Source organism: Endocarpon pusillum (genome assembly GCF_000464535.1).
Source record: "Endocarpon pusillum Z07020 unplaced genomic scaffold scaffold1254, whole genome shotgun sequence".
Classification (NCBI taxonomy): Eukaryota; Fungi; Ascomycota; class Eurotiomycetes; order Verrucariales; family Verrucariaceae; genus Endocarpon; species Endocarpon pusillum.
The window spans coordinates 1-13,312 of NW_006913650.1; the positions used below are offsets into that span (position 1 = coordinate 1).

General features: G+C 39.1%; 2 protein-coding genes across 2 annotated transcripts; both read left to right on the forward strand.

The window, feature by feature from the left end:
• Positions 1-6,663: 6,663 nt before the first annotated feature.
• Positions 6,664-9,399, forward strand: EPUS_09421 (uncharacterized protein; the record flags this gene model as incomplete). Its single annotated transcript, XM_007789594.1, has 2 exons — positions 6,664-7,165; positions 7,385-9,399. 2 exons carry the CDS (start codon positions 6,664-6,666, stop codon positions 9,397-9,399), a joined length of 2,517 nt encoding a protein of 838 aa, XP_007787784.1.
• A 685-nt stretch (positions 9,400-10,084) lies between these two features.
• On the forward strand, positions 10,085-10,570 carry EPUS_09422 (uncharacterized protein; the record flags this gene model as incomplete). The annotated part of the gene is made up of 1 exon (XM_007789595.1): positions 10,085-10,570. One exon carries the CDS (start codon positions 10,085-10,087, stop codon positions 10,568-10,570), a length of 486 nt encoding a protein of 161 aa, XP_007787785.1.
• Positions 10,571-13,312: the final 2,742 nt, after the last annotated feature.

Here is a 13,312-nt window from a genome sequence, read left to right on the forward strand (position 1 = left end):
GTAATCTAAGATAATAAATTATATAGTATTTCTAATATATTTCTTCTAAGTTATTCTTATAACACTTCTTTAAGATCACTCTTCTTTCTTATAGATTTCTTGTCTACTTAGTTCTTTCTTTAGGGCTTATGACTTTATTTTTTTAGAATTCCTTTAGTAGTACTTAGTTATTGCTTAAAGTCCTTGTATTCTTTAGCGAAATAATCAGGTTTTCTGCAAAATAAGTATAAGTCTTTCTTACGTTTTTTTATTTATTAATCCTTAGAAATTCTTTATTTGCTTTTCTTATTTTAATTCTTCTTTAGTAGCCCTTGTTTTCTTCCTTTTCTAGTCACGTCTAAATCTATTAGCATGTTTTATCTTGTAAGGTAATACTCTAGAGTTCTCTGTTTTAGATATTGCAGATTTATCTTATATTATATTAGAAAATTAATGTGACTTTTCTTTTAGCCTCTTTTGAGTTGTCTTTTATAATTTTAGTTATTAAACTTAATCATTATCTTAATCAAAAGTAATAATTTACTTAATTAATTAATCTTAGATAGATTATCTTTTACTAAATTCTTTAGTCCTTTATAAAAGATAACTGCTAGTACAGCATCTTCCTAGTTGACTTATAAGGCAATCTAGTGAAACTTAGAAGCGTAGTCTGCAGCGGATCCCTTCTGCCTTATATATAGTAGGTCTTGTTTAGCTTTCTTGACTATATCCACATCTTTATATACTTATTTAATCTTGATTATAAAATTAGTAAAACTATAAAAGATCTGTTATATATCTAGTTCCTGATTCTCTAATACTTTCTTAAGCTTATCTTTAAATTAGAGTTTAAACTAGTTATATATAGCTCCTTAAAGAAAGGTAGCTATATAAAGCACTTTCTTTTTATCTATATCTACTACTTATATATAAAATAAAAAGTTAATTCTTAATTAGTTTAAGAATTCTTAAAGTCTCTTTTAGTCTTTATAAAAGAGATCTAGTAATATAACTTTAAATTATGTGTTTCTTCCTTAGCCTTTAATAGTAGTAATAAGTCCTGAAGTAACTAACATAGTATATATCTTAAGTGACATATATAATATCTATTTAATTATACTTAGTATTCTAAAAAGTAATAATTAAAGTATTAAGGCTTAACTAATTAAGACAAGTCTTAACTAGAAGCTAGGTCTAAAGAGTTAGTTAGGTAAAACAGAAAATATAGTAAATAATACTAGAATGTCTTTAACTTAGGTATAAGCTAATAATATAAGTTGACTATAGAGTAAGAAAAACTATCTAATTATCTGCGAAAGGAGTACGCTTATATAGATAAGAGATTTGTATGCTTAGTCCTGCTTAGTAGTAAGCAGAGATAAGCAACCTATATATGCTTAGTGGTGCTTAGTAATAAGCAGAGGTAAGTAATCTTAAGTATGCTTAATCTTGGCTATCTATAAGCAACTATCTAGGTAGTCTTGTCCTAATATTTAAGCCTAATACCTAGCTCTAGGCTATATGACTTAGGTAACCTTTCCTGACTAGGAGGCGCTGTAATAATAGGGCTCTCAGATATAGCCTCTCTAACAAGAGAAGATTAGAAGGAGATAAATATTAGTTATAGTATTCGCGTGGATTTGCTACAGCACAATAAGATATAATATTAACGTTATTTAGAAAGCGTTAAAGAGGCTAACAGTATTCTTTATAATAAATTTGAGCATTTATAGTCCTTTAAGATTAATAATAGCGACTGAATTCGCTTAGATAGCCTTTAGTTAATATCTAAAGTAAAGATAAATATTAAGCTATATATTAAGATTTTAGGTATTATCATTTATTTAGGTAGACTCTTATACAAAATTAATTACTAAAGTATAAATAAATTACTAGCTTATACTAAAGCTTATGAAAATTAATTCAAAAATTTCGCTTAATTTAGAAATTTACGCTAAGACCTGCTAAGAACCTCTTTTCGGCTATATAATACAGCTCTATATTATAACTTAAAAGATGACTTAATTTTGCTTTTCAACGATTACTATATAATAATAAATTATATAGTAATAGTAATAGTATTATTTGAAAGCTTATTTTGAGTACTCCTTCTAAGCTAGTCTAATACCTCCTTAATAATATTATAAGGTATATTAATAATAGTTTTATTAACCTTAAAAAAGTAATATCAAAAATATACTTTTATGTGTTTCTTAATACTATACTATTAAATAGCAAAATAAAAGAAGCCCTTAAACCACTTATTAAACTTATCTGCAAGCTCTTAATACGCCTTTATCTATGCTTTTAGTAATAAAAATAATAATTTAATAAGATTATAGTTAGAAGAATATAAAGGGAGAAATATTAGTAGAACGCCTCTTTTTATATATATATCTTAAAGCTTTTAAACGCTATTATTAATATTAATATTAAATAGAGTTATTTTGAGCCTTATCTAACTTTAATAAGCGCAGCAGTTATTCATAATTAGTACTGACTATAGCTTAGGATATAGATTTATTTTTGTAAGTAATCTTTGAATAAAGTTGTTAAATCTCTTACTATTAAAGCTGCTATAGTATATCTTATAATTGAGATAGCTATTAATACCTATCACAGGGCAAATACTTTATCTCCTTAAGTACCTATGTGGTATAGTAATTCTACATAGTACGCCACGTTTTGACTAGCCTCTTCGATAGTCTTTTGTACGCTTATTTATAGCCGTTTCGTCAACGAAGATAGCCTCTTCTGCACGTATTTCAGCTATTCGAGCTCGGTAGAAGGCTCGCAGATCTTCATCTCGTTTAGCAGCACGTTTTTTGATCTAGAAAGTGAGTTTGAAGCTGAATACTTAGGGATGGCTATACTGACTGCTTTTCGCGTTATATCATTAGCAATGAGCACTCGACAGACCGTTTGCTTTGATACATCGATACCATACTCCTCATTAAGAAAATGACACATCTCATTAAGATACGTGGTCTTGTGCTCCTCTCTATTATTAAGTACCCAGTCAAGGAGGCCTTCTAATGCTTCTGGTGTGATTTTTCGAGGCCTACCCTGAACCGATACAGGCGCAGGCCGTAGATCTCCAAATACAACGATATTCTGCTTGATTCTGCCTACCGTTGAAGCGTGGCAACGATAGATTTGAGCTATTTCTCGAGGTTCTACATCAGTAGCAAGCAACAGGGCCATATTCTCGACCGCAGCCCGCGAAAAACGTAGATTACTCATCGCGAAACGCAACACCAAGCTCAAAAATCAATATAGGGCCAAATCGGGATAATAGCGAGCTTCATGAGCATTTACAAGCAAAATCTACGCCTATTTACCACGCAGTTGGCGATTCCGCCATTTGACCGCTTTTTTGCCCCGCCAGCACAGCAATTTTTGGGTCGCGCCAAGGAATTGCAACACTTTTGGGACGCACAATACATATCCTAGCTAGCTGAACGAGCGATATATGCGTGCCGAGTCAGCAGCGCCTGGGCGCTACTACAACAGATTCCCAAGTCGCTCATTGACCAAGATAAGCCAGTGAGGCGGTCAGGAAGTATGCTGCCCCAAATATGCAGCCTTCACCGGGCTGACCAGCGTTTTCGCCTCATTTTGGAAGTCCCCCGCTCCTGTTTTCACTAGTTTAGTATGTATTATATTAGATTACCTTAATCATATACAAAGCCTCACGTGCTAAGAAGTTCAGGTGAACATAAAACGAAGATACTGAGTATAGTGTTTGCTATTTGAAATAGGAACAGGATGATTTCGCTCTACCAATGTCTCCAGTTCTGGCGTCATCATGAGACGACAGCTGCGACTGACCTGGAGATGGGGAAAAGTATGTAGTTTAAGTCAATAATTCTATATGCTAATGATATCTAGTCGAAGACTACAAGTCCGGGTACCCTAGGTTCACCGCACTACTTTCGGCCCATCGCTCTTGGCTCATATGCCGTCGCTTCGACAAGCTCCGGGCTCGAGTCATGCTGTCAAAACAGGACAGGTTATCCATCCTGGAACAGCAGTTAGAGCGGATTGACAGGGAGGAGACATCCCTTTTATTTCTTGGCAAGAGCCGATGCGATCGAAACGTGGACCGGATTTCTGCGCTATCTGAGATCGAAGTAGCCCTAGATGACTATGGTATGTAACCAAACGAGCTGAGGGATGTATGTTAATCGCGCTAGATCAATTCATTGAGAGAACTAGTCGGATTTCTTGTATACAGCAAGCTAAAATTAGAGACATAGCAAGCTTAAACAACTGGGTGAAAGCGAAAGGCTGCTTGGCTCGGGAGGAGACTGCCTATCTCGCCCACTATGACGATCTAGTTTCCCTGGCTCCCATAGTGGACAGTGCGACCCTACAGCTCGAAACATGGGTAGAAAATATGCTGTTACGCTACTGGCAAGGCTTTCGAAGTGTAAGCATATGGCGGTGATACGCACCCTTCCCTGCTGGCTGACGAGTGTAGAGCCGCTTTCACGACCTTTCCTCTGACCCAACCGTACATATATATAGAGGTCCCTTGATCCAGCGTACAGCGAAAGCGCTGCTATTACTCTTGGTCACACTTCTCCTAATGATGCCGGCCATTATATGCAATCTAATCAGCACAATCTCAGTCAGGATCGTTATCGTTATGTTTTCTACGATCTTGTACCTCCTAATTCTCACCTGGTTGACAAAGTCGAGAACGATAGAGTTAATGCTTGCAGGGGCTACGTAAGTGCCGCTCGCTCTACAATTGTGCTGGCGACTAATAGAATCAGATATGCTACTGTTCTCATTGTGTTTGTCCCTGGCACTACTAGAATACAAAATTAGGAGGTTTTATAGATAAGCTGGGATATCCGACTGCGTACTATGACGAAGCGATAGAACGATATGTATCTCGTCTCCCATGGTTTATACCACGACCTGCAAAAATTCTTATGTAGAAGTCATGCTACTCCCTTGTGCAGTCAGAGACGGATTGTATGAATGACTAAGGGGTCTTCATTTCAAATTGAAATATAACATAAGTAAGTGCTTAAATAGAGCTTTTTGAATGCTGCTCTTAAGTACTTGTATAGCGCTTGTTGAGTGCCTGCCCGGCATCTGCCTGTTGAGTGCTTGTGCAGCGCTTTTTCGAGTGCTTGTGCAGCACCTTTTTCGAGTGCTTGTGCAGCGCCTTTTTCGAGTGCCTACGCAGCGCCTGTTGAGTACTTGTGCAGCGCTGTTCGAGCGCTCTATTTGAGTCCTTGCGCAGCGCTTGTCAAGTGCTTGTGCAGCGCCTGTTGTGCAGCGAATTTTGCAGTCTTGGCGCGCTACATTACTTAAAGCCTAGCGCGCCAAGCTGGGTACCTACGGTATCAGGCAGAAGTATTCGTAGCTCGGCGCTAATATACTTGCATCAAAACAGGGGCTAAACGTAACGCCTAAGCCTTGAACAGTTAGATTGGAATAATGTGATCAATCGATATTGATAACCGTAAAAGAAGCTTCTAGGTGTTGATGTGGCGCTGTATCTCAACTAGCTGCGACTAAGCGCCGTGCTACAATCTTAACGTAGTACTCCGTACGGAGTAGGCTTATCGCAAGTTTGAACCAATCAATTGAGCTGCGCAAAATGCTTGGCGGTGTAGCTGTAATACTAGTAAAGAAAGAGATACTAGGGGTTGTACGTACCCGGGCCAGGGCTTGGCCGTAATACGTACAGCCTTACGTTAAGGCAAAGGGCTGGCGCGCTTGACGCACCACGCCCATATCCCTCTTGCTCCTCCATAGCCGTTAGATATCATCAACCCACTACCACACATCATACATAGTCTATCTAATAGCCTATCGTGACTCTCCGCTACAGTGTAGCTTCTCATACCCCCCCCAAGTATGGTGCTATCCCGCAGCAGTTACCTGTTACGCGGCTTTCTGCACAACAACGATTATCACAGGCTGCCATACTGTGGAATGTGCCTGCTCTTGCAAAGCAAGACCGGATATATCGACGTAAGTGTCTCAAGATAAAAGCTCAGAAGAGAAAACTGACCGTCTAAGTAATAACTAACTCACGATTCCAGAAATCCATAAACGTAAACCGGGCAACATCTACTTGATAGTCCAGCTATGGAAGATCTAGACATAGCCATCCAGCGATGCCAGATAGCTCTCAATGCAATACCGAACGACCATCCAGACCGGGCAGATCGACTGTGTAGTCTCGCACGCAGATATGGAGACAGATACCTCAAAAGAGGGTTGGCGACAGACATAGAGTTGGCCATCCAGAAATGTCAGGAAGCCCTCGATATAACACCGAAAGATCATCTAAACCGAGCAGATCGACTTGCAAATCTTGCAGTCCTGTATGGAGCTAGATATCAAAGAACGAAGGCGATTACAGATCTCGAGATATTTATTCAATATCTCCAAAGGGCCTTCGATAAAACTCTAAGAGACAATTCAGGCGGTCGAGTTTGTGCTCTTGCAGCTCGGGAAAAAGATAGATATAAAAGATTTCAATTCATAGGAGACATACGGGACTTTCTCCGAGAACTCGTCGATACAGATCTCCAAGAGCTCTTCGATACAACACTAGACGAGGATCTAAACCAAGAAGAACTTCATCATCTCAAAGATGAATACAAAGACAAATTTCAAAGAATGATAGCAATAGCAGACCTAGAGATGGACATTATGCACACGCAGGCATACCTCGACAGAACGCCTAAAGATCATGCAGGTCGAGTAGAAAAACTATATGACCTTGGAATGAGTTATCACAAGAGATATTGCAGAATAGGAGATATAGAAGACCTAGAGACTTCTATCCAGCGATGGCAGGAAGCTTTGAATATATTACCAGATGAACACCCAGACCAGGCAGATCTGCTTTCTATTCTTGGTATCGGATATCAGGATCGATACAAAAGAATGAGTACAAGAGCAGACCTAGATATGGCCATCCAGAAATACAAGGAAGCTCTTGATAACACATCACCAAATCATCCATACCGGGCAAAGCCATTCGACGGTCTTGGAGAAGGATATCACGCTAGATACAACACAACAGGAGCGATGGTAGACTTAGATATAGCCATTCAATACTATCAAAATGCTCTCGATGCAACACCCAAAGGCAATCAAAAGAGTAACGCCCAATCGAATCGCACTTATCGACTTGGAACTGGGTATCTTAGTAAGTACGACAGGTTAAAAGCAGTGTCGGACCTAAGGTTAGCTATCAAGAAATTCAAAGAAGCCCTCAAGACATTACCGCCAGTCTGCAGAACAGGAATGGTACTTGACCTAAAATGGGTTATCCAAGAACACGACCAAGACCAGGCACGCCAACTTCATAGTCTTGGAGCAGCGTACCGCGAAAGATATCAAAGAACAGGAGTACTAACATACATAGAGGTAGCTATCCACTACTGCCAGAAAGCTATCGATATAACGCCAAAAGATCATCCGAGCCAAGAACTTCAATTTCATACTCTTGGAAGGCTATATCACGATAAATACAACAAAACGAAAGTCCTGGCCGACCTAGAGATAGCCATCCAGCAATACCAGAAAGCCTTTGATATAGTACCAGAAAACAGTCCACACTGTGCGAGTCGACACTGTAGTTTTGGCTTTGGATACAGACAAAGATATGAAAAAACAGGAATAGCAGCGGATCTAGAAAAAGCTATCCAACAATTCCAGAAAGGCCTCGACCATTCCTTATCTCCTCCTCTTGATCGGCTAAAATCTTCCAAAGTCTTATTCACATTCTACATCGAGGCCAAAAACTGGAAATCAGCCTACCAAGCTGCGTCTGCTGCAGTATCTTTAATACCTCTACTTACATCACACTCCCTCGAGATTTCCGATAAACAGTATTTACTTACAAATGTTGCTGGCTTGGCTTCCGATGCTGCAGCAATTGCCTTGATGGCTGACAGAACTATATATGAGGCAATTCAGCTTCTTGAACTTGGCCGTGGTATTATTGTGGGTTCCGCAAGCGACTTGCGCGCTGATATATCCCATCTTCATCAGAAAGATCAGCAGTTAGCAGAAAGGTTTATTGAGCTCCGGGATCACCTGAATAACTCGACGCGTCAGACGCATCAAATCAATCATCACCAGCTTCCAACAGGGCTAACAGGCCCAGCCGACCAGCGCTACAGTACAGCCCGAGAACTGGAGCAAACAATCCGCGCAATCCGGGCGCTGCCTGACTTTGATCGATTTCTCCTAACCCCTTCCGAGGACGAGCTGAAGCTTGCTGCAGTCTCGGGGCCGATCGTCTTCATTAATGTGAGCGATTACCGCTGCGATGCGTTGATTATCGAGAAGCATAAGCTCCAGGCCTTGCTATTGCCTCACCTACACAGCAACGACGTTCGGGCTCGAGCAACAACCCTTGGAAATCTAGATGAGCTAGACATGTCGCTGCTGGAATGGCTCTGGAATACAATTGCCGAGCCGGTTCTTAATACTCTGGGATTCATCGAAATATTCGGTGATAGTTGGCCTCGAATTTGGTGGATTCCTACTGGGCCTCTCACAAAGTTTCCTATCCACGCAGCAGGATCCCGAAATTCCTCTGTCCTTGATCGGGTAACCTCATCTTATAGTGCCTCTATCCGAGCACTCGTACAAAGCCGCCAGAGGCGTTCCAAGGCAAAGGTTGTGCCGGAAGAAGGGAAGGCTGTTTTCGTCGGCATGGAAAGGACGCCGGGTTGTAAACGTCTTCCAGGTGTGCCCAAAGAGATCGAAATGTTGAGCAGGCTATGTGGGTCTACTAAGTTTCAAGTAACAAGACCACAGACTCACCGAAGCGATGTCATCTCAGCGTTGCAGGACTGCCGAATCTTCCACTTTGCCGGCCATGGGCTGACGGACCAGGAGAATCCATCCAACAGCTCTCTAATCCTTAGCGACGGACTGCTCGCTGTAGCGAGTCTGTTTGAGCTTAACCTACACAATCATGCACCATTCCTTGCCTACCTCTCGGCCTGTGGGACAGGGGAAATAAAGCAGGACAGTCTTACCGATGAGGCGCTTCACCTGATCAGCGCGTGCCAGTTCGCCGGCTTCCAGCATGTCATCGGCACGCTGTGGAAGGTAAATGACGAGACGTGTATCGAGACGGCGGCCAAGACATATGAGTGGATGATAAGAGAGAACATGAGTGACAATTCTGTGGCGGAAGGTCTTCACAAGGCCAGCCGGCAGCTTCGTGCCCAGTGGTTGTCAGAAAGTGCAGCCCGCACAGCAGCGCGGGTATCAGAGCGCATGGCAGGCACCTACAACGAAGACGGCCCCCCGACAACCGAACAAGCACGGTCCAGTCAAGGGACAGCGAGAGACCCTCGAACGGCCGAGCTATACGAGGATCCACCGCTCTACTGGGTCCCATATGTTCATTTCGGAATTTAGCGGGATCGGCCGACGCGGTTCGACCTCGCGGATGGCTGTAGAAGATAAAGCCCGAGGTCTTGCGAGGTCTTGCGAGGTCTCTGTGCTCGCAATGTCGCGGATCGCATAGGTACGGGAGGTGCACGTCGGGTGGTATCAAGGCAATCATTGTACTGACTAGTAGAAGGTGTCGATGTGTGTGGATGGTTCATGGGTTGTTAATCAAATAGTCGTTCACAATGAGACTTGGTTAGTATGTCCATCATTATAACTTATCACGTGCTCTGATACGGTTGCCTTCATTGTTGTGCACGCCGCTGTGCTCCCCGTCATTGTCACGTCGTCACTGAGCTGCTTTTAGCGTTTTCGCCAAGCTGTCGAGTCTGGGCGGAGAACAGTGTGAAAGTAATGAAAAGGTTGATTTCATGTGCTAAGTAAGAGGTGTTGAGTATTGCAGTGGCATTAGACAGCGATTCGAAGATCGCCAAAAATTCGTCGTGAGAGAGGTATCTTACATGATCCGGGAGGAGGAAATATCCGTGGCCCAATGGGTGGATCCCCCGGGACCCACTTTGCAGGGGGGGTCCCCCTGGCAAAGCCAGCGCGCGCAGCGCGTGGCTGCCAGCCATACGCGTTTCTCACCCAAACGCGTTTTTTGAACAGAAATAAATCTCCTGTTGAATTTCAAGTATAGCACCCCCACAACATGCCTGTTTCGAACGAAGATATCGACGATTTGGTGGATAGGGCCGTACGAGAGATCCGTGCTGCAAGAGAGGAGGGAAAGCGCTCTACTGTTGTAGCAAAAGCGCGTGAACTTGGTATCTATAAAGATTGTATTCATCGACGACTTAGGGGCGATGATTTGGTGGATAGGGCCGTAAGAGAGATCCGTGCTGCAAAAGAGGAGGGAGAGCGCTCTACTGTTGCAGCAAAAGCGCGCGAACTTGGTATCCATAAAGATCGTATCCATCGACGACTCAAGGGTATAGGATCTCGTATAGGTCGAAAGGCAGCTAATCCAAAGCTCTCTGCTATCCAAGAGGCATCTCTTATTCGATATATTCTCTCTTTAGACGAAATTGGCCACTCTATACAATATAATCAAATCAGTAATATAGCAAATGCTATTCTTCTTCAGGATTATACTACCAATACTCCTGCGCCCTCTATAGGCTCAAAATGGGCCTAACGCTTTCTAGATCAATATTCTGAGCTTTATAAGGCTAAACAAAAGCTCTTAGAACTTGAACAAAAGCTGGCTTATAATTCTGATACTATTTTGAACTAGTTTAAGTGTTTTTAAACACTTTAAAAGAAATATTTAATATAGAATAAAGATATCTAGAATTTTAATAAAACAAGCTTTTAGATAAATATTAATAAGAGTTAATAAATAGTTACTACTTTATAAAGAAAAAGCATTATTTATTTTTTAATAATATGTATAACTTTATAATAGTTATAAAGACTATTAGTACTAGTAGAGCAATTATTAATAAGATATTAATTTTATTAAAGAAGATTTATTTAAAGCGTTTTTATTATAAGTTTTAAAAAGAGACTTTAATTAGCTTATTAGCCCTTAATAAGCTTCCACTAAGCAGCTATCAGTCATTCAGACAGCTGGGATATGGATTTCTACCTTCTCGCAGTATCTAGTATGAGTAGTCGCTACAGCAATGAAACCAAACGAAATCCAGATGGCAGTGTGGGTGAACGCGTGCGCTGCGTACGCGAGTCGCCTGCGCACATTAAACCAGGGGAATTGGCTTACGAAAACCATCTGACTCTTAAGTATCTGACTCGTACTCAGACCCGAAACTGACTCTATCATCAGTGGATGTGATATCATTCTATTTGAGAGACAGGACACCCCTGTGCTTGTCCCCTCTTAAGATTATGCATCACGTATGTAGATATAGTAATTTGCTAGTAAGAAGAGAGAAATTCTTTAATATAGACAAATAAATAAGCGTTTATTAACTTTTGTTAAAGCTTATAATCTTTAGTATAAATAAACTTATTAAGACTTATAAGCCTTATTAAGGCTAGAGCTATAAACTACTCTTAAGAATTATAAATAAATTATCTTATATAAATAATTATATAGAATTATAAATAATTAAGAATACTAGTTTACTTAAAATAAGTCTATATAAACTTATTAAAATATAATTATAAGTATATTATATAAAGACATTTATTAAGATGATAAAGATATAAGCTTAGTTAATAAGTAAGGAATTAATATATAACTAATATATAAGTATTAAATAAATTACTTATAAGACATAATTAGTTTATACAAAAGAGACTTCTATAAATAATATAAAATAAAGAGCCCTCTAGGCTTAACGTAAGACATAATATATAATAATAGTTACTAAAGAGACTATCTATATAGCCTAAGAGGATAATATATATATATTAGTATATAAAAAGTCTAGACTAGTTATCTTACTTATATTAAGAGCCTATAAGGAGTATATATTTTATATATAAGTTAAAGCGATATTATTCTAGCTAAATACTAGTGCTATATATTTAAGGAGTAAACTATAATTAGAGCGTAAGTAAAGGCTTTATCTACTTAAACCCTGAAGCATCTTGCCTTAAATAATAGATGCAGGAAAGTATGATAAAGACTTAGTAAAGAGATATAAACTCTGTATTATATTATTTTATAAAGAAAAGCTACCTTAATTAACATAGAATAATATAATAAAATTATAGGCTTAAACGCTTTCCTTATAGATCACTTTGTACTAGACAAGCTGGCTTTATGCACCTACAGATGCATAACAAACTACGAAACATGTCCTCTTTTTTTTATTCTGAGCTTGCTAATCACTATGGCTAGCTATTCAGAGACGCAGAGACTAACGACTATTCGAAAATAGTCGCAATGACAAGAGGCGCTAAGGCAGCAGCAAGATGGCTACAACGCACACAGGACTCCTCTTATAATTCAACCTTAGCCTCAACTAACACTAACAGCCAGGGTCACACAGCTAACGTCCTAGAAAGGATAGAAAGGTAGGATGTCTCTTCGTAACCTTGTGTAACAGGACACGACTACCTAGTACAACGTGAATAACAGAAACGAATGACTTATAGGTTTTCTTTCCTAAAGAGTTTCTCTTATAGATTATTATTAGTACCTCCCCTTATAAGCTTAATAGCTTAATAAGTATAAGAATAATAATAATAATAATTAGCTTATTAGTTACTAAATATTTAAATAATAAGCTTATATATAAATATATTTATTACTTTAAATACTAAAGTTAATAAATATATATAAAAGCTTATTATATTCTTTTCTATAATAAATATATAAGTTATTTTAAATAAGAGATCCTTAAATTTTATAAGTTTAATCTTATTTATATTTTTGTGCTTTTTTTATATATTTCTTATATTTTCTAATTACTTAATGTTAAAGTTCTTACTCTGTTATATTATATATACTCTTACCTAGATTCTTTAGTAGCTACCTAAATAGGATTTCTTATGCTATAGCACAGGAAATTAGGGTACATAACACGCTAAAGTAGCGCTAAGCCGCTTTAGGATTTGGCTATACATGTACAGCCAAATCCTCTTAGTAGTTGCGTGTTAGCTATACGGCTATACTAGCGTTTAAGCTGTGTTGCTCAACACTCCTACTCAGACGTCTGGCTAGTAGACTACAAGTTACAGGTGACAGCAGCGCCAGGAGAATAAAAAGGAAACGCTATTACTGAATATTCCTGCCCTTTATTGTTTATCTAATCAGAAGAGATATTATAGTAATAACACAGACTAGCTATAAAGAAAGAAAAGTATAGTAACACTATAATATATTAATTAAGAAGACTAATAAATAAAAATAAGAGAGAGGACCTGTTATATAATAGGACTAAGATATATAAAGTTATAATAAAAGGTA